Genomic DNA, 24,672 nt, shown 5'->3' with positions numbered 1-24,672 from the left:
TACTTTGCTTTGCTACGATTTCTACAAATACATGTTTGTGAAGCAACACCAGGTCCAGCTCAAGCCTCCATGGGGCCCTAAGCGAAATGTGGTTTTGGGGCCCTCTAGTTCTGCTAACAATGTGGACCAGCTGCAATCAGCAGCCCGATCATTAGATCATTCACACACCTGCTATAAACTTATTGCATCTCTGGCAGTGCTGTTTACATTATATTCATGTATAATATAGGATACATTTTTTGGCCAACTGATTTATCGACCAGTTTATTTCTGGGCACTGATTTCCTTAATTTTGGGGGATTGTGATCGGCCGATACTTCCATGTGAAGCCCATCTTATCCCCTAATCTTATCTTCGTCAGAAAAGGTTTAAAAATCAGCGTCTGTCCTCTTCTGCTCTACAGTGAGAGGTTTGACTGACGGATCAGCCCACCAGGTCAGGTCTGCTCGTTTACAGTTAACAATATTCACCCCACTGTTGCCAACTCACCGACGTTCTTGCTATATTTAGATGATTTACATTGTTTTGCTTACTTAACTTCTGACCGGAGTTTTGGACGTTTGGATACGCTCTGCACAGCAGCTCATGTTACCGGTGAAGCACCAGGGGACCCCAAGAGCTATTTATTTTTTTCTTTTTATCCATAAAATAATGATTTCTACATACATTATCAAAAATATATTATCGTAAAAACAAATCCCTTCATAGTGAAATTGTGTGTTTTTGATATTATGACATAAATTATTACAAAAAATAAATAAAATCAGCTCCACTGAGGGGGCCCCTTAGTGGCCCTAAGTGGCTGCTTAGTTTGTTATGCCTTGGGCCGGCCCTGAGCAACACCAACCTGCTCTAGAATCATAACGTATCGTTTTAGAGTTCATACTGTAGTCTAGCAAATCCGAACATCAGTTTTTCCAGTAGGTCACTGAAAAGTATTGATCCAGTTTGGATCTGTTCTCCTGATCAGCTCAAAATGACTCGTCATCCTGCGTAAGCAAAAAATAAATAAATAAAAAATAAATAAACGTCACTCGCTTGCACTTGTTCCTTATTTTGTATTTATTTTTTCAGAACAATAAAAATAGTTTACCAAACAAACACTTCTTCATTCTCTCCTTTTTGACTTCTATTTACAGCAGAAAAAAAACCAACAGGAACAAAAGCAACACCCGGTCGTGTCCATTTCATCTCTTCATGGCTCCATTTGCACCCAGATCCTCCTCCTCTCAAACTCCCTCCCTGGGCAGGCTTCTCAAGGAGCTTCAGGGCCTATTGCTGTGTCTGTGACGAGGTATACCGGCTCTTTAATAAAAAGGTGACGCTTTATTTTAAGCAGATATTTATATTTTTAGCTTCTTGTTTAGAGATGCTAGCACTTCACCTGTTAGTATTTGCAACATTTAGCAGGTTAGGACACACATCTTTCACTTAGTGGTGTGACTTTGGAAGATAAGACACAATGACCCCATGATCAAACGGAAACATTACATAACTGTTATAAGGGAAGACAAGATAACGGATACGTTGCAGAAGCATTTTTTGTCCAGCAGAGATTAAGAGGTAAAAAAAAAAAAAAGTTGGGTGAATAAAGGGGGGGTCCCTGAGGGAAGCAAGGAGAGATGATTTGAATGCACAAACAAGTCCTAACAGACATACAGGAACAATGGAGCAGCGGTGCTGAATTTTCACACACACCTCTACAACAGTATGTGCAACCTTTGGACCCAATAGCTTCTTGATACAGTACAGGAAGCACCTTTTAAATGTCAGAAAGAAATCAGGCCCTCACAAACTACTTATGTAATTTCAACTCTCATTTAGGGTGTGAACATTTTCAGCCAAAAAGGAGTTTTTCTATTTAAGCTTTACATATGAAACACATAGAAGTTCAAAGAAAATCAGCAAACAAGTAAAGCTTGTTATTGCAGGTGTGGCATCCGACTGCTGCCTCCCAGAATCCTTTGCAGATGTTGATTAAAAATTAGGAAAAAAAAGAGGAAAATCGAAGTGCGGGTGTTGCCGTCTCTCCTCGTCAGCCGAATACAATCACTGATCTGAGCTAAGAAGCTAAACAATCACCAGGAAACAAAAAGATGCCTGAGTAGCTGTGAGTATTGTGCACCTGATCAGACAGAGGTTTCAGTAAAGACAGACAGAAATGAAGAAAATCTTAGTACAGCAGAGAAAGAATGCAAAACAGTGAGAAGGATTGCTGTGATTTGTTAAAGATCAACTTGAGAAACAGACTAAATCAGGAAAAGAAAAATTGTCAAAGTAAGAGAATTACATAGTTCAGAGGTCTGCATGTAATAGAGGTGAATTTGAGCACCGGCTCTATGGCTGCAGGTCAGCAAAGGGGTCAGGTGGTAGGTCACTGGTCCGATCAGGTTGGAGGAGTCATGGCTATCAAAGCTGGCTTTCAATGCAGAGCGGCAGGCTAGCACAGTGTTCAGGATGATGGCGTCTTCTTGTATCAGGGCAGACACACGGTCACAGAGCAGGAGGGTCAGCCGGGTCGCCTCCGTGGGCCGGTCAGGTACAACCCATCCAAAGGCCTGGCCTTTAGTGTTCCCATAGTTCAGACAGGAGCTCCCAGCACAGTGCAGATAGGAGAAAATGAGGCCGGATGCTCACATTTCAAATGTTTCAAAGGGGTTCCATACATAATATCAGGGGAGCAGTTGCTTGAATTAAGCCACGCTGCTCATGGAAGGCAGCTTCAGTCGCACGTCCAGATCAGGACAGACGAGGAGGCTCAATAGTTTCTGAGGGTTAAATCCTCTGCTTCACTGGTCATCCCCTGATCCCAGGGCAACATGGCAATGTGCTCACTGCTCCTGCATCATAGACAATCATAGTTAGAAAAGAACATTGCAAAAGCATTCACACCCCTGGACTGTTTTCACATTTTGTCATGCTAAAACCACAAACTTTAACTTATGTGACAGACTAACAAAAAGTAGTTATGCAATTGTTAATTGCAAGGAACAATTTACATGTTTTAACTTTTTTTTCCTTTTCTTTTTTTCTTTTACACAAATACAAGTGTGAAATTCCACACCATTTGCTCTGATACCCTTAAATAAAATGCAGTTTGCCTTCCTAACTGACCAAAATCAGCATAAACACATCTGTTGTGTGAAAGCCTCTGATGTTTATTAGAGAATAACTCACAAGGCCTTTTTCAGTCCATCTTTGTAAAACAGAAAAGAGTAAGGCCCGACCACAAAACCCACCAAAACATGGCCGTTCAGCTAACCTGACTGGCTGAGCTAGCAGCTCTGACAACAGGACACATGCTAGTTCTGCGTTCCAAACAGCTGGCCTTTAAGAAAGAGTAGCAACAATGCCAAAACCATAAGAGGTCCTGTTTGCAGCCTCTGATGTCTGCAAACATCCATTTCATAACATGAGATGGAGAACTCATTTCAAATGTGAGTTTTCCATCACATCACCCAAAAAATAAATAAACATGGCAGTGATAGCATCATGCTGCGAGGATGTATTTCTTCAGAAGTGGCAAGGAAGCTTGTGAAAGTATTGACAAAGTGACTATTTGATGTTTGGTGACACCTGAAGGACCTGCACTTTAATTAGGGGTATCTTATTCAAAAAAGGAGAATATGAAAACACAACAGTTTTCAGATTATTTGTGAAAAAGATGCAATATGAAAAATATGCTTCATCATAATTACCCTTCCATGTCATTTGTGTATTTTGCACAAAAAAATCCAATAAAATACATGGAAGGTTGTGATTAAAACACAAAACTTGGAAACAGTCAGGAAGCATAAATAATTTTGAAGGCCTTGCAGGTAAACAAGGTTAAAGGTCTGTAATCATGGAGGAAAGTCAACTTATTAATATGTCTGATTATTTGATTACTACATGGCTTACCTTTAATTTTTTATGTCCCTTTCTGTGAAAATAAGAAAAGACTTTCATATTCCAATATTTCCAGTGGCTTGTAATTTTCCTTAGTTCCTTCACTTTCACACATTCAACCCAGAATGAGCATAGAAGAAGACGTCTTCAAAGTCCCAGAAGATCTTCGATTGCAAGTATCGTCCTCAAAGAAAATTGATCACCAACCAAACTCATCACTTTAAAATTTCACCGTCTCTAATTTCTCCAGTGTTTGCATTTGTTCATAGCTTTTGGCTTCTTCTACCAACGTTGGGAAGGGAAGAAAATCTTTAAAAAGCATACCAAGAGCATCTTCTGTTTTACACAGTTTTTTTTAGGAAATATTGATAGTTTGTTGCATTAAAGGTCCATTTATACCCTTTATTAATATATATAAAAAAATGTCTCCATAAATTATTCAACAATGTTCAGTAGATAAAATACCACTTGAATTTCTGTCCGGAAACTCTCACTTTGTGCTTTCTGAAAACAAAACCAAGAACAAAAATTTGAAGAAGCAGCTGATTTTTGCCGGAGAGTAATCCATATATATATTTGAAAAAAGAGTCAGTTGAAATCTAACAAGTCTATCTGTGGCGGCTGGATATCCCGTTGCTATTTGCGGCCGGTTCTTCAAGGTCGTCGTCCTCAAAACCGTGAAAGGTGGAGGTGTCGCTCTCTGAGGTGGTGCCAAACAGCTCCTCGGCTGCTGCGAATGTGCCATCTTCCTTCTCCTCCCCACCACCAGCTGGGACGCAGAGCAGAGAGGGGCAACTTAGACCAAGAGAAAGTTACCTACATAAACCATTCTGAGCATTTTGAAGTTGATGTAGGTGATTACTTTGTGCATAGGAGCAAATTAACTCACTTGTGCATTGGCAGGCTGCGCAGGGAGAGCCAGATTTACCCGTTTTTCTGTTTGCACCATGGCATTTATTACAGTAGTTGTTGGGAATGGTGGTTCCACCAGAAACCTTTGGACCTTGAAAAGATTTCAGGATAGAGTTGAACTCAAAGCAAGTTAGTTTTTTTCAGACACATCCAAATATGATCCTATTTGATGTTTTGTAAGGTAGGGTAGGGTAAGGTCATTTTATTTATGTTGCACATTTTCAGCAACAAGGCAGTTCAAAGTGCTTCACATGAATTAGAAGGAAATACAAACAAAACAACAAACCAAAAGAAGGACAAAAGTATAAAACTACATATTGTTTAATAAGAATAAGTAGTCCATATAAACTTGTAGGAAAATCTCTGAATTCTTGTTCTGATAAAACTAGATGTTGGTTCTCCGTGTTTGATTCTATTAGCAAGTATGAAACTAAATGCTGCTTCCAGTTGTTCTGGGTTGAGTTCTAGATTTGTACAATATAAAGCTAAATGTTGGTTCTCCATGTTTGATTCTTGTGTCACAACAATATCCTATAACTCTGTAAATTTCAAAAGCAAAAATCTTGCTGTGTACTTTATGTGGTTGGTAAGAATTCATAAGTCATCATTGTAAGATGGAAAGTCATATCTTAATGCCATAATTATAATATAAAGTCATAGATTTTTCTTCCAATGCCTCAGTTATGAAAAAGCTTTTTGTTTTTTTTTTATCTTCAGATTAATTGATAATGAGATTAAAAGTTTCATGAGATATAATTTTATTCTTGGGGGGAAAAAAAACAATCACTACTGACTATGTTATCATTTTAATAAAGAACTCATAATTTACACTTTTGATGTCATGAGTCTCAGAGTGAATTTTGGTTTTTATAGTGATAATTATGTCATAAGTGTGTTAATAGATGCAAATTATTTTTTTTTTACTTTCAAAGTCATTTATATTAAAACAACCTTTTGTTTAAACACAAAGTTTCAGCTGTCTTTTAATGACATAATTATAAGATACAAGGACATTTTAATTTCAAAGCTATTTTTAGGAGATTCAGTCATATTGATAAGACACAAATCTGACATGACTTATGGCAGAAACAGAGATCCAGAGTAATAATTTTGAAAAACAGGCTTAATATTTTGACTTTCAATTATATACTTCACAAGCTTATACAGAGTTATAAGTTTCACTTTGCATCTCTTAGTTGTGACCTAAAAAAACTCAAAACTATGACTATAAAAGTAAGAATTACAAAAATAGATGTTCATGTACATCACCAAATGTAAAGCACAGACAAGACTGATGACTTGAGTCATCAGTCATTTCTAATTATTCAAAGGAGACAAACTTCTTGTAAATTTTTTAAAGTGGAGTTCATTGACGTATCTTCAGGTCCTTTCTTTGGGATTTGTTTGCCGTTTTTTGCCTTCTTCAGTCAAGTACAAAACATTTTTACTCATATAAACCTTTGAATAGCATAACCTCCCAACTCTACAGATGGACCACAGTTGTTTTACACACAAGGGTTAACTTAGCATCTATAGCCACTTAGTGACAGCAGCTGACAACAATATTTTTAGTTTGTCTAAAACTATCCAACCACTAGTACTTTACTACCAACATGTTTCCCAAAGCCCTACAAGTTGTGCAACATTTTAGAGCTTAAGTTTGGGGGTCTTACGTTTGTGCCGGTCAGTCTGTGGTGCAGTGGGGGAGCGGGATGCCACCGTGCTTCTCTCCCCGGTTCTGTCCTCCTCTGCCAGGTGGGAATGAGTGTAGTGGTAACTGAGTCCTGTGCGGTTCCTGTATCGCTTTGTACAGACTGCAAAAAACAGAGCGCATTAAGCTCAATATCTTGTTCATCTTATAAAAACAGCTTATTTTTATTGTGTCTGCAAATTAGAAATTATACTGCAGAACACACAGGAGCAATATTACTAAAATACTTTTTGTGTTACAACAGAAAAAAATAGCATCTGAAAGCATGAAAGAAATTGCTGTAATAAAACTTCAAAATATTCTTCAAAATATTTGGGAGAAAATAAAGATTAACCTGGGGAAGCTTAAAGATACAAGGAGAGAGGGAAGGAGACAAAGAAAAAAAAGAAATGACAGAGAGAAAGGCATAAGGTAATATAGTAAGAAGAAAGAAAGGAACAAGAAAAGGAGGGAACTAAGGAAGCAATTAGGCCAGGGTTCCAGTATTGGAGAAAGTTTAAGATGCATCCCTGCTTTAGGAAGAAATCACAGGAATGCATCTAAAAGTTGCCAAACAGTGGCTCTGGAGGTCTGGAACTGGAAACCCCTGATTATGACAATGAAATGGGGAAAAAAAACCTGGAAATGCCAATATTTTCCTATACATATTTTTCTTTTCCACAAAAATCCAAACCTGGAAAACTTTTCCAGAATGTGTAAAGACCCTGCTCTATGCTACACACGGCCAGAGAAGCCCTGCTCACTTTGACAGTTTTTATTGCATGTCATTTAAAATACTTTACGGCTTTTAGACATTCTGAAGACCTTAGTACATCTTAAGTATTCAGTCCATAATACTTCCAAGCTTTGGAAAACTAAGATAACAAACAACAGTGCTTCAAAACAATTTTAAAAAGCTAAAAGAAGTCAACAACAACAACAACAACAGTACCTGAGGTCAAAGTCTTTGAGTTCTGCTTTTGTTTGTATCTGTCTGAAACAAAAGAAAATGACAGAACAAATAGAATGAAAATTGGTTATACAAGTTGACACACTGCAGTAAAATCCAACACCCTCTAGCTTGGATTTTCCACATGCAACTTGAATATGCAGGGACACCTGAGGTGATCGTGACACAGGTCGCCTGGTTTCAGCTTAAGCGAACCAACTGGATGTGACTGCATTAAGTCTGGGACTACAAGACAATATCATGATCTGTGTTTGTTTGTAAACTGCCTTTTGTTTTGATTTTTTCAAAAAAAAAGAACAATAGATTTTCTGCAAAATACTCAGTCAATATGCAACAGCAAGGTCATTATGTGCACAAAGAGTACTTTGAATGAACAAGTATTTATTTTTGCATACATTATTTTCTGAAAATCATGACTTTTTTCTCCACTTACTGTCACAGACATATGGCTTATCATCATCCAGATCTGTCCTCCTGCGGCCTGAACCCCTGCCCTGAGCAGAAGAAACAATAAAGCTGCTATTAATGACTCCAACATACACATTCAACCTTCAGGCAGTTGCACAGATTTAAATATCATTACAAAAGAAAACTGCCACTTCAGTAGATGACTGCAGACCGCCCTCCAGCTACTTACTCTTCCCTTTCCTCGATGTCTCCGCTTAGGAGTGTCCACCTCGTAGTCATCGTCGTCATTGAAAGCATCTTCTGCTGCATCTGCTTCCAGAACTCTCTGAATCAGAAAGACAGAGAGACTTGAATGGAGCTGTAAATATCTCAAGCTAAATTTTATATTTTAAAATCAGACAACAACCTTTTTTTAATTTTATTTTTAAATGGAGAAAGCAGCTTAACAGATATCTGTTTCCTGTAAACAAGCCTGTTTCCACATGCTTCTGGTGGAATGTGTGATACTGAGATAAGTTTAGGTTTACCAAAGTCTTCACTGATAAAATAACAAACAAAAAAACAGAACAAACAAACAAAAAAAAAAAGCTTTCTATTTTCTCTATACCTGAACCCAACATTTGTGTCAACTGCTTGTCACCCATATGCATTTACTAACCAGGTGTGAGGCAGTCTGCCTCTCCAGCTCTCAGCTAACAAACTGTGCAGGTTAGTAGGAAAAATTTAGCTGATTTCGTTTTGCAAACATTTAGATTACTCAATTACTCAAAACAGTGTCTGTCCAACCTGGATCTCTAGCAGGCTCTCCTCATCATTCTTGGAGTTGTTCCTCTTGTCCAGACCTTCTCCTCGCAGAAGAGCCTCCAGTGTGGTGCCCTGGGTGGGCAAAGTGTCTCTGGACATAAGGCCACCATCTGATTGAAGGACAAAAGCGATTTATTAGGAACGATACAAATATCTCAAAGGAAAATGATACAATCCTCTCGCCTTTGCCATTTAACCTCAATAAGGACTGACTGAATCCGCAATTACTGGTTTCACATTGGCATAACACAGATAAACAATACATAAAAACACAGTATCTAATTCTCCAATAGTAAAACATGGTGGTGGTAGTATCATGCTGCAGGAATGTTTTCCCCAAAAAATCATCCCTACTTTTGATGAGAAAATACATGGAGCTAAATAAATGGCGAATTTGGAAAGCTGCAAAAGACTTGAGAAAAATTTCATAGGATGATGATACTAAACAGAGTTAAAATACTGCAGTCATATGTTTGCATGGCCCAGTCAAAGCCCAGACGTAAATCCAATTGAAAATCTGTGGCAAAACTTGAAGGCTGACGTTCACAGACATTCTCCATCCAGTCTGTCTGAGAAGTTTTATGACGAAGAATGAGTAAAAATATAGTTTATAGATGTAGTAAGCTGGTACAAACCAAACTTGCAGCTGCATTTGCAATAAAAAGGCGGTTCTACAAAACACTGACTCAGGGGGATTGAACACAAATGTGTGCCACAATTTCCAGAATGTTATTTGGCATTACAAACCTTAAAACCATGTATTATTTTCCAAGTCCTTTGTATTTTCCTAACAAATTAAGATACACTGAAGCTTCAGCTTTAATATGATAAAATGTGCAAGTATTAAAAGGGTTGTGAATATTTTGCAAGGTATTTCCTCCTACAGTGCATTTATGAACAAATATTGTAGGAGGCGAGCAGGTTCTGTAAAGCAAACAAAAGTGTGACAGGCAGACAGATCTTAGTCACACAAACTCTTCCCAAAAGAGAGCTGCACAATCTTTCAGTTGGTTTACGGAGAATAGCCACTTCAAAAGCCCAAGGCCCCCCCACTATCCAGCTTTCCATCAGCTCTTCATGTTACAACTACACAGACTAGAGAGACTTTTTGCTGAATATTAAGACATAAAAAACAGCAGACTGAAGAGGTATGAGGAAGACAAAAGGTAGGAGTAAGGAAAGCAGATATCACGTGGCAGCAGCCCCTCACCATTGTGTCTGCACACGTTGACTTTCAACTCTCCGCGACGAGACAACAGCCCCCCCCTCAACCACCTCCACCCTCACTCGTTCTCTCCCTCTCTCCGTCTAAACCCAAGGGAGCTGGGGGGCTAAAAATAGAGCTGGCAGCAGCCTGCAGCAGGGAGCTGATTCTGCATGCAGCCCCAGTCTCTTTAGCACACCATCAGTTAGACAGCGACACAGACGCTGGCTGCTGCCCTGTGCCGGCCACCTCTGGCCGGGTGCGCTACGTGCTCCGTGGACGAGACGCCAGATTCAATCAGGCTTCGTTTCACCTCTACTGGGCTCCTGCAGACGGCACGTATGCAAGCCATTGTTGTTGGAAAGGGGAAGGGACAGCTGGTGGTGGTGAAGCCTAAGCCAGAGCGGGTGCAGAGGAAAACAATAGACAACAATGGGGTGTTTTTAGGAAACAAAGACTCAGCTCATGAGTTATTGCAGGATTTTGCTATTCTACTCCAAGATCCGTTTTCCCCCCTCATTTTTCAAACTTTCCAAAAATTGGGTTGGGTCTTAGGGATTTCTGCTAACACATGATAATGTTGCATCTTTTCATAGAAACTGTTGAAAAGATAAAAAAAGATGAGTTTGCATGAAAATCCCTCACATCCCCCCAGATTTGGGAAACAGAATGGAGCGGCTGCACGAGCTCAGCAACACTAGTCACAACACAGAGCTCGTTGTCGACTAATGCTGTGATAAAAGTCTCAAAAACAGAACAACAAAACCAATCAGCAAGGGAGCTGGAGAGTAGAAAACAGGCAGAAATGTAGAGGACAGCTGGAATGTGTTGAGTGAGTCGTTTCAAGTGGCAGCCACTGAAGGCCAAACTCCATTCCCTAACATTTATTAAATACTGTCTACTGTGGCCGGCCTCTGTCTCAACGCTCCCAGCAGTGGTAAATCTAATTACGTGTTCTACTTCTCACAAAACAAGTTTACCAGCCGTGGAGGACACAGCCACATTTCATTTATCTTCTGGAAAGAAACAAAAATATCTGCCATCCCGTTCTGCGCGCTGAGAGAGTCATTCGCTTGTGGTAAGATCATTTCAGATCAGCACCAGTGATTTAGAAGCTGGTAAGAGGTGGAGAGCCAGGCGGGGGGCAGAGATCGATGGGTGGGTGGGGAGGAATCTTACCGAGCTGAAGGCCGTAGATGCCCAGGCGGGGGTCCGTGGTGTTGTGGAGCCGCCTCTTCTTCCTCCAGCAGCGGGCGGGGTATGTGTACATCTGCCCCGCTGCAACACCTGCAAACGTAGATGCACACAGGCAAGGCAGTTTCAGCTCTGTAGCTGAAACAGCTCTGTAGCTGAAACTCCACACAAACAAATGGTTTGGTTGTAAAGAAGTTGTAACAATTCAAAAAAGTCAGCAGAATAAACTGGAATTTTTAGCTTAACTAGTTGCATCAGGTAGGTAACTCAAAATTCAATCTTTTTCTGTTCACCGTACCTGTGTCAGTACTGTTTGGAGTTAAAGATGCTGCTCAGGGAAGAAGACCAAATCTGGATTCTACCAAAGTAGTTCCAGTAGTTAACCATTAACTAGCTGATGCTAAAGCTAGCCGTTTAGCTGGCTTTAGAACTGGTTCTACAAAAGAACCAATTCTTTTACGACAAACCAACAAACCAACTCGCCAGCACATCATTACATCCCTAAAATCACCTCATGAAAATATTTTATCCAAGTAGTTCTATTCTTTATTCTTACTTTTTCAGAGGGCAGGAAGAAAGTTTAATCTCACAAATCAAAATATTCAACTTGGTATCACTGTAAACAGATGACCTACAGTAATATTACCACATTAACTTACTGAAACAGTTTTAGTCAACCTTCTGTACTTCTGAATGCTCCACAAAACCATCAGCTGATCTCCATATGGCTCCAGCAGGACTGCCGAAGCAGTTTAAACTGGATTTATTAACTCTAGCTGATGATATTAAAAGGTCATGGTTAATTTTATCTTTAGGCAATGCTCAATCATTGACTCTCTTTAAACAGCAGGAAACAGAAGAGCAGTTTTATTCTGCTACTAATTAAAATTTTTCTTACTGTTTTGTTTAATCTCTTTCCAAGTTCTGCAATAACAAAATGACATCATTTTGTTCTTGCAAATTGTTCTCGACACATCATCTGGGCAGATTTTTTTCTTCTGTAGTGTCCAACAACTATTGCCTGATTGGTACACAGACGAAGGCTGCAGTGGGAGGAACCTATGAGGACTTCCCAGAACTTCTGCATTTGTCTTCTCTTGAAGTATGAAATGCACTGGCCAAATTGAACTTTATTCCTATTCATGCTACTTAAAGGGAAAAAAGAAAATACGCCTAACAAAACCGGTTTATCCTCTGGCCTAGCTAACTGTTAGCTTGGCTCAGCGGTTTGATAAGCCAAACCAGAGGCTGCAGTACTGAAAACACAATGAAATGGTTCCAAGCAAGAACTAGGACCAATTTAGCAGTGGAACTGGTGGAAATGCATCCAATGCTGACATCTTTACATTGCAAGAGATGTTTGTGGGTCAACTTGGCTGCTATTTCAAGAGAGACTGAGACTGCAAGGATGAAGATATTGCAGTAAAGATGATCTGTTTTATCCTTTTGAGCTTCTAACCCTTCTGTTATGCAACATGCTGGATTTGGAAATACTGGCAATTTTCTGGAAATCTCAGAGTAAGGATCTACATTCTCTAGGCAATACATGCAGGCTGCTTATTAACAATACCAATACTAACTGTGCTGAAGGCCCTTTAAAATGTCACCTCAGAAATGATTTTTTTTTCTTAGTTTTAATTCAACAGTAAAAGTATGTTTTACAGCAACTACTTTCAAATCATCACCTCTGCTTCCATTAAAAATGAAGACAGGAAAGCTAAAAAGAAATATTTTGAATGCTGGTAACTACAGTTCTCCAGCAGTCACCCCAAGATCAATGTATGGAATAAGAATAGAGCAAAGAACCGCTTAAACTGTATTAAGTATTAGCATATTGTATAAGTACAATACATGAATGACCTCTATGCCTGTAATATATTTGTCGATGCATCCTTACTGTAGCAGAAAATGTTTTCAAGCACATAAGATGTGCTATTGTTATTAAGAAACTTCAACTAAGTTTTGTTGCCAAAACAGCAACTGTAGGCAGATGGAATATTTTCCATAAAATTATTCTGCTTGGAAGATCTGGTTAGACTGCTCACTATCTGGGATCTACTGCATGTTTGCAAAGCAAAAAGAAGTTAACACTGTTTTCATATGTCTGTTTATTATTGTTTATTGCAAGTCATATCACCACTGCAACATTTACCAGCAGTATTGCGTGTTTTCTTGAGCTTTACCACAAATTAGTCTCTTAAAACCTGTTTAAAGACTTCTTTCTCTCTTACAAGACGTCTTTGAACATCTTGAACGTAAGTCAAAGACTTCTTACAAGCCTTTAATTATAATTTACAATTTCAAAATTCTGTTAGAAGAAAAAATAAATAAATAAAAAAGATCAGCCTATATGATCTCCACAGGATGAGGCTGTAGTCATAAATTGCCTGGACAGATTCTTTAATAAATACAATTATGATGATAGTCAGTACGGGCTGAGATCTGTGTATAATGGGCTGTTGCTTAGAGTGCAAATAGCAGGTTTCTCACAGTGAGTCAGGGAGATTATTACGGATCATCAGAAAAAATTTCAGCATGTAGTCTGCAACAAGTCTCATGCATTTTATTCACTGCTGTGAACAGCAGCCTCCTGAGTATAAAAGTGCAGCCTGACCCAGAACAGGGAGTACATCGCTCTGTGAATTCTGTGCCTCTTTTGTGTGTGTGAGTGGGGTCTGTGTGTCATCCTACCAGGGCTTCGGTGGTGGCGCTCCATCCAGATGTAGCAGTTGTTCTGGGCCACGCCAGTCTGAGAGTCCAGGAATGGCAGGCGGACGCTGCGTTCGGCACACAGGCGGGCATTGTAGCTGCGGCACTGCTCAATGGCGTCCTTATAGAACTGGTCGCCCAACCTTCAGCAGGGAACAACAGCAGCAGAGGTAAAGGCCACTGACAATGTGCTCACATGCAGAACACAAACAAGCAATCACTTTACAGGATAACAATAATTTCAATGTGTAAGCACATGAGCAAACTGGCATTCTGCTGTAGAGATTGTTTTGGTTATTGTGTGCTGAGTTTCTGCTGTTTCTGTGAAATAAATGTAAGATTTTTAAGGTGTTTTTCACAACAATTCTGATTAAATTTTTTAACTAAGCTTCATGATGAGAACCAGCTTAACTAAACTAAAAACTCATATTGAATTGACCCAACTAAAGCAAGTTAAATTAAGTTTGCCTATATTTCAAGCTTGGGAATGTAACTCCAGTCCTTTTCATACTTAAAGGTAACAAGAAGGTTTTAGACCTTCACTTCCTAAACCAACCACAATAAAAGAGTCTTCTGACATGAATCTTGCTGTTTGTAGGGAGGCTGAATGTCTGGCTTTAAACTCCTTCTGTTTACTAATCTAGTCCATGGGCTTTGTAGTTGTGTCAAAGGGTGATATTGCAAAAATTCCTTAGCTAAAACAAAGACACATGGGTTAAATGAAGAGGCTGCATTTCTCTAACCCCCCTCGCTCTTAACCCCCCCCCCCCAAAAAAAAAAAAAAAATAAAAACATGATGGAAGAACCATTGAATGAACAAATGTACAATTATACATTTATACAAATACAATTACAAAAATGTAAAATACAACATTTTTGAAGTAGGGGTGGACACTTCATGTATTATCCAATGTTGTTATGTAATTTTTAGATTCTTAATTGATTCACAATTGATAAAATTTGTTTCTGAACTTAGTTAAGTTCATAATTATTCATAACCTTTAAATTTGATTTTCAGTCATTTGACAGAATTTTATTTCTGACATTTGACCAGCTTCTTTTGTTGATCATCTTTTTGGTTATAAGCTCCAAGTTCTACATGCCATCACTCTAATCTTAAACTGCTCTTTACCATTACTAACAGTCATTAGAAATACGCCAGTAAAATTTTAAAAAATCTTAGATTTTAATTAATAATACATACGGTAATCAATAGTCTAATTTTCTCTTGATTGATCTGATTAGTTATCAACAAATACTGAATGTTTTGTTTTCTTGTTCACCGAACAAGAAAATTAAGATTCATATTTTATGCATTTCATTTACTTTATTATGAGTTTATTGCAAATCAGATAAAGGTTGTTTAAAATTATTTTAATGAGACACTAGATAAAGTACAGTTTCCTCTTGATCCAAGTATGAATTTGAGCTACTGCTGCACACTGAGCAACAGTAGCTCAGCAGGCAGAAATAAAGCCACTACACTTCTTCTTGCTATTTACATACATTTCCAGGAAGCATAACAGACATAAGACGGAAAGTAAAATCTACCCATGTTAATTTAATAGTGTTGTTAATGTATTTATTTAAATAAAAAAAAAAAAAGTTAATAAATGTCATTAAGTCATCCATCTTTTTTTCCTCTCAGGGTCATGCTGTCTATATCAACAGCAGCAGCCAAAAGTGTTTCTTTTCCATCTTAAATTTTCAGCAGCATAGGAATTTACAACAAGAACATATAGAATGACCTATGTGTGTATCACAGTACTGTGAAGCCACAGTATTTTAAATTTAGAATCTCATTGACATATCAATAAAGACATTTCTGTACACATCTGTTCAAACCATTCATCTTCCAGTCTAACATTAGGGAGAAATTATGGACAACCCCCCCTCCAAAAAAAAGCAATGCAACCCACTTATAACTGTTCGACAACACTGCTGCTCCCACTGTGAAACACATTATTACCTCCGTGGACTGAGCTATGCTGCTGCTGACTGTGTGAAGCTCATCACCGAAACAAAGACTCTGGGGGTTGATGTGAAGTCACTCCTTTGACCGACAAGCAGCTAAGACTGTCGCAGTTTAGCTCCACTTTTCTTGGTGCCACTGAGATTTTGGCAGTCCCTCAGGGTTTCAATGTTAATATTCAGAGAGAAATGGGGGGTGGCTATTTCACATTCAAGCCCTCAATCTCTGCCACACGCCTGGTATGGTAATTAGCCTATTTAATTAATCTCAGCAGAATTCCTTGCACAAGGGCAGCTTCTGATTTACACGAGAAAAGATGGGAAAAAGGCAGCAACTCTTGTGACAAGGTGGTTTGTGCGCCTTTTAGCAGTTTTTTGTTCAAATACAGGGCCCAAAAAAAGGCAAACCAGAGCAAGTGTTTATTCTGGAATATTCTCCATGTGTTTTCAATTAGCAAGGTGGCCATTTTGAAGTGAAACTAATGAGCTGTAGGTTGTGAGTCACAGTGCAACTTTAAAGCTGAGACGAAGAAGCTGGAAGGGCGACTTTTCTGCATCCTCCATGCTTTGATCTTGATAAGGAAAACATCCAACAGAAGGACAGCCACATCACGGATGATAGTCCTTAGAAACTCAAAGCTCTGGAGGAGAAACAAAGCTGTGTGTTTGAGTTACAGGAGAGAGGAAGCAGTCTCAGGTACAGCAGGAGCACAGGTGAAGGTGAAGAGGCATGAAGATGAGAGATGAAGAAAAAGGAGGTGGCAGGGGATGTAAAACAGCAAGTAGGCAGGTCAAGACAAATACACACGGGACTGTATTAATTTCTCCATATTCTAATCTAATCTAGATATTTAATCTACTTAAAGAATGTACCTTTTTCCACGTAAAACCACTTTTTCTTTTCATTTCACACTTAAAAACAGCTAGAGTGGCTTGTTATGAGCTCAGACATATTAAGTACCTTCGTCACTGACTTCAGACAAATATTTGACTCATAAAAATTACCACCACCCAGCTAGCCATAAAATGTCTGAACAATCAAATTTGTACCATGTGTTGTCTAAAAGTAGAGCTCCAATAAGTAAGTCCTGTGTTTCACTCTTGTTTACATCTGGATGTAAATTACACAACAACAACCAGGGGATGTGAACTTTCTTCCTCCAGAATGGAAACATAAAACTATAAAATATAGCAAAGAGTCTTATAATTTTACAAAAGTTATCTTGTTTTGATTTTGTAAAAAACTGTCCCCTAAACCTATTTACTGGTTGTCCAACCCTTTGCAGCAACATCCATCATAAAGCATTTGTGATAACTGGCAGAGAGGATTTTACATCACCGTGAAGGAATTTTGTTTAAATATTTAGCTGTGGCCTTGCTGGTGTGTTTTGGATTGCTGATGCGTAAACTAACTGCGCTTGAGCTGAAATTCACCTATGATGAATTCTCTTTCGGGATTTTCAGCATGGTCAAAATTTCTAGCTCCATAAATCCAAAGTCCAACTTTTGTCTCACTGTTTAATGGGATATCTTCACAAAAGTCTTGATAAATATGCTTTTAGAAAATCTGAGATGAGCTTTTAGGTAGCTTTTGAGGTAGCCCTATGTGAAAAGGCATGTCCTTTTTTGTAATTACTCATGTTAATTTTGTCTGACATTAAAATCTGATTGATGATACAAAACATTTAAATGAAATAACACACGCACACCCCCGCGCACGCCCACACACACACACGCACACAAGAATGCTAGGGGTGAACCAATTGCAGTTTTCTGGCTGATCATCAATCTTTAAAAAGCCTGATCTACCAAAGCAAATTTAGGCCAATACCATTTGTTTTGTCTGAAAAGTGTGAACGTTGCAAGTTGATAGCTACACACATGCAGACATTACCCGGTGGACAGGTCTGCCGGTTGTTCCTCTCTCACATCAAAGGCCACAGTGGCTGATTTGTAGACCTTTGCATAGGTAGTAGGTAGGTATGATTAGTGCAGAAGGTTGGCTTCACATGTTTCAGCCAACCGCCTAAAATTTAGGAAACCCTGGCTGATCTATTGTGCACCCCTAATTAAAACCTTGCAGCTGTCTCATAAAATACATGAACTGTCAAAATGTACCATATGTTCCCTGATACCAGAGTGGATAAAACTAACTCATGTGCTTTACTAACACTAATGTCGGCACACAGTTGCTATCAGACATAAGCTTTGCTGAAGTCTATGTCAAGAAACTTCAGATTGCTAAGGTAATTGGCACAGAGGTTTAGAGAGGGTTGGATGAATAGCAAAAGGACAGATGACAAAGTGGAAGATGGCTGTCTGTGCAATGAGACATCCTCCATCAGAGGCCTGCCACTTCAAGCAGCAGGTGCACCAGCTAAGGTGAGAGATCTTTCTGACACCTGTAATGAGTGACAAGACCTACATGCCCAATGACACAGGAGATGAAAGAGACCCACACCAACTCCAGACAGCATGCGTTGCTTTTATCCCGTTCTCAGACATTTACGTTGCTGTTCTGCAACTTTTAGGACATTTTCCAACAGCTGCAAAGTTTACAAACCAACAACATATTAGTTACAGACTAATTCAGCTTTCACAAAAGTGCAGATGTGAGTGCCAAGATTACAAAAGTGAAGCAACAGGCTGGACAAATAAAACCAGCCTGTTGTTTTAAAATTTCAACAAGCCTAAAAGAATAATGGCGCAATCTATTTATACTGAGAGGTTAGGAACGTCAGAAATGACTGAGCAGCCCTGAGTTTAGTACTCAGTAAGGTTTTTGCACAGATAAAATATAGTGAAAGTCATAGGCAGACAAATTGGGACAAATTCTTACCTCCCAGTCTTTTCTAATGAGAAAACTTTGGAAAATAAATGCTTACACTTTTTAATAGAAATGGGATTTATGGCTTATTGAAACAGTTGTTGAAAAGACTGCTTCATTTTTCTATGGATCAATTTTTAGGAAACTTGTTTTATCTAAGCAAATTCCTGAAAAGAAGCACAGGGTAGGGTCGGGTTTTTAAGTGGTGAAACAAATTATTTGTTTACCTAGACTTCAGTGAAATTTTTATGACACATATTACAGCATGCTTTACAGTTTTTGTCTTAAGAAAATGGATCCAGAAGCTACGCATTCTCTGACTTAGATTGGTCATTTTCATTGACGTATTCCCCATGTTCCTGTTAGACTGCTGTGTACTCGGCACTCAATTGAAGGCAGTGTGGGTAGGTCTGCTGAGGTAATGCATATCAAATAAGCACCACACTTGCAATCAGCTGTGCTTTTTCCCTTGAGCCCGTTCTCTGTCTCACCTGGTGTAGCAGCAAAGGAGGAGCTTACGTGTGCATCTGTGTGAAATACTGCAAAAACAACAATAAAAAAAACCTTACAACTCAATTATCGTTGTTCATGTTAATGTGCCGGTTAACACATTGGTTTGTTTGTAAATGTGAAGGCTGTACTACATTTTTAATCTGCTTAATGTCTTATGCTTTCTAGTCTAAATAAACCACAGGCTTGTCGACATGTTGTAGACAATACAGTTTACTTCTAAGCAACTTCTTATATTTCTGTACTAGGTACAAAATGTTCAACTAGATTTTCTGGTGGATCTCTAGTGCTCAGTTTTCTTTTGCATAACTAAGACCATAATTGAATTAAAAAATGATGTATTTCAGATATGCATATTTTGGTCCAGCAGCTTTCAGGTTTCAATCTTTAGCTACAACTTCTTGTCTAAATATAGAAACCTCTTGTCAAATGCCATTTTAAGGAATGCAAAACTATCAGTGACACACACACAGTTGAAACTCCAGGGTTAATTTACAGAACTAGCAATAACACACTTGGTTTAGCAGTCCAACAACAATTCAATTTTTTAACAAAAACTATCCAGTTTTCATAGATTGGTTTATATGAAGTGGCTAAACTGTTAGCTTCTACCATATGTTTGCTTACCTGACACATTTTAAATTGTAAATCTAAAACTATAGCTTTTAAATGAATGTTTTGTGTCAAAAACTCCACTACTCTTCATTGTTTGAAAATCTGAGTGATATTTCCCTAAAACTTGTACTTGCCTTTTGTCTGGCAGCCAAGTGGTGATGTTAGAAGTACCAGAGAATGTGCTTTACATCCTCACCATCTTCCAGCTGAGTGGACAAGGTGAGTGTGAGTAGAATGAGGGTGAGATGGAGTAAAAACAAATCTTGTGGCCAGTGGGGCCTCCACTATCAGCTTGTTTCTGTCAACGGTTCGCCGTGCCACATGGGTGCATCCGCAATGTGAGCATGTGTCAACACAGTTTGCATATCTGGCACTGCAGCTCCCAGGAAGGATCTGACTTGTGAAAGCGCCAGTGTCTACTTTAAAATGTACCCAAGAGAGTTGACTTGCACATTATAGAAAAAGGGAGAAAATCAAAACTAGCATCTTGCACATTCTCTTGTAGAGGGTTTCCTAAATTTGCAGGTGCACTGCTGCTTCACAGGAAGCCAGAACCGCCACATATCAAGTGAGGGGGAGGGCTTGTACAGAGTGACTGCATCCTGACAACAACCTCTGATTACACCAATCCGAACAGCGCAGTCCGGGTGAGGGCAGGAGCAAAACCAGACAGTACACCTCCACAATCGCTCAGCAAATAAACAGCAGGCCTGACTCACTCAAATTCTACTCAACCCTGTCGATGAGGAAGTCTGCAAACGGGCCGATGTCGTTTCAGGAGAGCTGCGGATGAAAGATTAGTCCAGCCAGTTGAAAGCTCCAGCTGTGGCTAAATTTTAATGAGCAATTTTACTAATTAAATATCCCAGATTCAATTTTAATCAGCAGATTTTGGAGATTGCCAACGTCCTGTTCACAGACCTCACACAATCGTGCAACATTCACACAATCGTGAAGCTCCAGCGCTTCATCAGCCTCATCTTTAGGAAAAAAGTCAAACCAACATTTCATTTCCCCAAAGTGAATCTTCTTAATACAAAAAAGGTCAAACTGTTCCACAGGACCGACACCCAATTAGTGTCAAGTGTGACTAATTATAATCTGACAAACGTGTGAAATGAAGTCAGAAACCCAAGACAGAGGCTAATTATAGCAGATTGAAACACTTCATTAAGCACAGCTTATAGCAAGGAGACATTCCACATCAGAATGCTAAAACTGCTCTGAGATGAAAACAGCAGCTCCACTGCAGACACATGAAGAAGTCTGTTGGGATGTAAGAGTGAAACATTTCAGCAAACTAACAAACACTGCTGATTTGTGTAAAAGTGTTTAAGTGAAAGCCGTGATTTCACTTGGTAATTCCCTTGTTGGCAAAACTGAAACATGGCACAGATGGAAAGTTTTTTTTAATTTATTTATTTTTTTGCAGTTCTTCCAGGGAGAAAGGTGGATAGTTCTCTCCCTGCAGGCCTCTGTGAGTGTTCTGCAACATTTTAGGAATTACTCTGGGAATTTAAAATGAGCTTTTTTGTAGCTAGGGAGTCAATTACATCCACATGGAAAACCACATGTAGGAGAAAAGCACGACCAGGCCCAAAACTGTAGATTGATTTCTCTGGAAAGTGGATAAAATTATTCAAGATATAAAGACATGGAGATAAAGACATATAGCAGCAAGAGCCAAAATTGGACATAAAGGAAAACATCTGAATCAGACCCCATAGTGCTGCCATATTAGTTATGTTTTGCTCATAGTTAGAAATATTTTTTACTTAATGTATGTCCAACCTTCATACTAATAGTTTTTTTTTTTACTTTTACTTGATTCTAAAGTGACCAACATTCAACTGCAAGGACTGTAAAACAGCCATGCATTGCTGGCTGTTTTACAACATACAATTTTCAGCTTGAACGGGCCATACCAGAAACTTAATAAATAATCCTTTTTCCTGGTCAGTGACCCCATCATGTTAAGAGTTACCAGGTCAGTAGTTAGAAAAGCTAATTAAAAGGAAATACTAACATTTCTCTTGTCATTTTTTTATTCTGGTTATTTGCAAATTTTCCACAAGGAAAAAAAAACAACATAAACCAAAAGTATTTGAAAAGGTTAAAGGAATGTTTATTTTATCTAATCTATACGCCATTTTAAAGATTTCAAATGCAGTGCAATTTGATAAAGGAACAAAGTTAATACTAATTTACATATTCTCTATAATGAACAGGTTTATTCAGTCTTGAGAGTAGCACAGCAGCAATGTGCAACATTATGGACTTATTTATCAATGAATAACCAGAAAACTAGAAATGCAAGAAGAAACTGTCATGTGACCAGAAGCAGACGATTTTGTTTTGATTCGCTGGTTGCACTTTTCTCAATTAGCAAACACACTATTTGAAAGTGCTAAGACATAGCGCTGACAAAAACAGTTTGTGTGTAATTTAATGAAGAACATACAGTATTTTAGTATCAGTGAGGTGTTCACAAGGAAGTCAAATAAAGTACAGATATGTAAGAATGGGACATACAGGGCACTGAGATGCCTGTGGTTCACTCAGGCTGCAGGAGAGTGAGAGACAGATAACAAAAAGGCTCAAATGGTTGGATTTCCAGTTAAAGTAAGGAAATTCTGAGTTCTGCTGAGTTTTAGTAATGGTAGCCATGCTAATTGCAAACATTATCATTATGATTTTTTCCATAAGAATAACACAGGAAAGAGCAAAAATAGGCTAGTTATTTGACCTATCACATCATGCAACTCAATTTTATGAGAATACAGGCCGTGTCAGTTCTCGCAACTGAGGTTGCAGAACTCAGTATGGCCTACAACTCAGAGAATTCATCTGCTTAAAACCTGTGTGGGAAAATCGCGTAGCACTGATCTCTGTGTCAAAAAGGCTCATGCAGGCAGGCTGTCCAAATGCATTCAATGCTTTAAATACAAATAAAGCTGTTGGGAGCCATCTTAAGTATGTTATCTCCATCAGATTCTGCTGATCAATATATTCCTCTGATCAGACATGACATGATGATGTTAAAGTTCTATGCGCACCCACAGACTCATATTGCTTTAGTCTGCACTACAATCCCTTTGCTGTTCATAGTGGTTACAGGTTTATGACTACCTCCAAGAGCGCAGTACTGGTGGGTCAAATTCAACCCGTGCTTCAATCTGCATCAAGGCCTTTTAGTTGATTGTGAAGCGTAATAAGCTCACGGAGATCACGTACCAAAAGGATCATCTGATAGGGGTTGATGATAGATGTAGTGGTTTTGGATCAAATAAAAGATGAAAAAAATAACTGTCCCCATTTATGCATCAAAGTATAAGTATCTCAAGTGTATCTGATCATTATTAAAGTACAAAAAGTGCAACAACACAAAAATTGTTGGTTGATGAGCTCATACACCAGAAATGAGGGGAGTTCTTAGTTTTTATGGATTCAGTGAATAGAAAATTAGAAATTATGTTTGTTTTTTGTCCAAATTTGTCTAATTCTGATCTCTGGTTTTATGATTGGTGTGTCACTACAAATATATGCATAGTAAATGGAGTAAAATGCAAACAAGAGTTAACATATAAAGGTGAAGATAAAGAAGCAAAAATTGTAGAACATGATTGGAACCTATCTGCAAGATACAATTTGAGCACAAATTATGTTTATCTGCAGGGTTTGTGGTTGCTTTGTGGTAATTTTTTATAGGTTTGGTTGCTCGGTTAGACTGAGGCAACCTAGAAGCCCCATCGCGTGACAACTGGTCCAGTTATCTGCACCTTGATCCTCCACTTCCACTCCACAGAGGTTGCACGGTACCTCTGTGGAGGAGCAGATGGTTCTTCTGCTTCAACCCAGCACTTCCTCCCAGTTGGAGCATCTCTCTGACAGATGGGCCCAGGATCCTGGACCAGGCTAATCTCCAGCACTCCTCCACTTAAAGGCACAGTGGAACTACAGCTCTACCTCCTCAGTCCCCACTGAGCCAGGATCATTAGGAGACATCAATAAAGCCAGCCTGACTGCTGCTGTCACGCACAGCTGAACTGATCATGCATTAGACGCTTTACTAAATTATAATGCAATTTTACTTTAAAATGACAGGAAGCAGGAGGCTAAGTCAGTTATTCCACAGTGTTAACATTAGAGAAACAGTACAACAGAACAAAGGATAAATGGGGGAAAAGATGGGATATTTCCTTGAAATTCAGGGATTAAAATTACTTTTGCACACATTGTTTAATCATTCAATTTCAAACTAAAATTGCTGTCACTTTTTTTTGTAAATTCGCATGTCTTGCTTGCAAATACAAAATGCCTCCTCCCTTTCTCGCCCGCCTGCTTGCTTTGCTTTGACCGGGTCTTGACCACGTCTGCGCTCCATGGAGCCAAAGTTGACATGTCGACAATTCCCACAACTATAAGGGACTTTGGAAATGCCAGGAGATATTCCGCTGCTCCCTGTGCCCGAGCCAGCTCGAAAGGAAATCGGCTTTTAATCATTCGCTGCGGCGAATCGGCACGTTGTCGACAGTTTTCAAATAAATGTACAGCACAGGAGAGGCGACACTCTGCCTGAAGCGAGCAGGGGAGAAGCCCCCTTCAGTGCTAAAATAATGTCAAGGAGCTGTTTGCTCATGTTAGAGTCTACATGTTGAAATTCAGCAAAAATAAAAGAACAGCAGAGGGCTACTTTGACATGAAAGAAGTATAGAAAATATATTCGGACAGCTTCGTCTGCCTTACACAGACGGCTGGAAATGACGCACACGAACGGAAATCACCAATGTACTGAGTTGGCAGCAAAGTAATTATTCAGAATTTGATAAATGTCTAAATTACTTACGCTTTCAGTGGATTCTGAATGACAGCCGCCATTTTGCTACAATGTAACGCAATATCGGCGTCTTGCAGTTCTGAGGGAAACCTAGGGTAACTGACCAATCGGAACGCGAGGCGAATTCGTGGAC

The 24,672-nt window shown here is 39.0% G+C and overlaps 1 protein-coding gene across 1 annotated transcript; it reads right to left on the bottom strand.

Moving 5' to 3' along the window:
- Positions 1 to 1,047: 1,047 nt before the first annotated feature.
- Positions 1,048 to 24,615, bottom strand: LOC102238195 (zinc finger protein DPF3-like). Its single transcript, XM_023353288.1, has 11 exons — positions 24,549 to 24,615; positions 13,762 to 13,922; positions 11,056 to 11,163; positions 8,655 to 8,782; positions 8,098 to 8,193; positions 7,894 to 7,954; positions 7,443 to 7,484; positions 6,474 to 6,614; positions 4,778 to 4,891; positions 3,901 to 4,657; positions 1,048 to 2,840 (listed from the first exon to the last, which is right to left on the bottom strand). The coding sequence occupies exons 1-10, from the start codon at positions 24,578 to 24,580 to the stop codon at positions 4,497 to 4,499; spliced, it is 1,044 nt and encodes a 347-aa protein (XP_023209056.1). The 5' UTR covers positions 24,581 to 24,615; the 3' UTR covers positions 1,048 to 2,840; positions 3,901 to 4,496.
- Positions 24,616 to 24,672: the final 57 nt, after the last annotated feature.

The sequence above is a fragment of the Xiphophorus maculatus genome, chromosome 19 (genome assembly GCF_002775205.1).
Source record: "Xiphophorus maculatus strain JP 163 A chromosome 19, X_maculatus-5.0-male, whole genome shotgun sequence".
In the NCBI taxonomy this organism is placed as follows: Eukaryota; Metazoa; Chordata; class Actinopteri; order Cyprinodontiformes; family Poeciliidae; genus Xiphophorus; species Xiphophorus maculatus.
The sequence above is the reverse complement of the archived record's forward strand: the minus strand, read 5'-3'. Positions and strand labels throughout refer to the sequence as shown.

Excerpts from the sequence above, each read along its gene's own strand:
- LOC102238195 (XM_023353288.1), bottom strand. The coding sequence starts at position 24,580 with ATGGCGGCTGTCATTCAGAATCCACTGAAAGC. Across the intron at positions 13,923-24,548 it reads ATTCAGAATCCACTGAAAGC|GTTGGGCGACCAGTTCTATA; the intron begins GTAAGTAATTTA and ends TCCCTGCTGAAG. Across the intron at positions 7,955-8,097 it reads GACATCGAGGAAAGGGAAGA|GGCAGGGGTTCAGGCCGCAG; the intron begins GTAAGTAGCTGG and ends TCTTCTGCTCAG.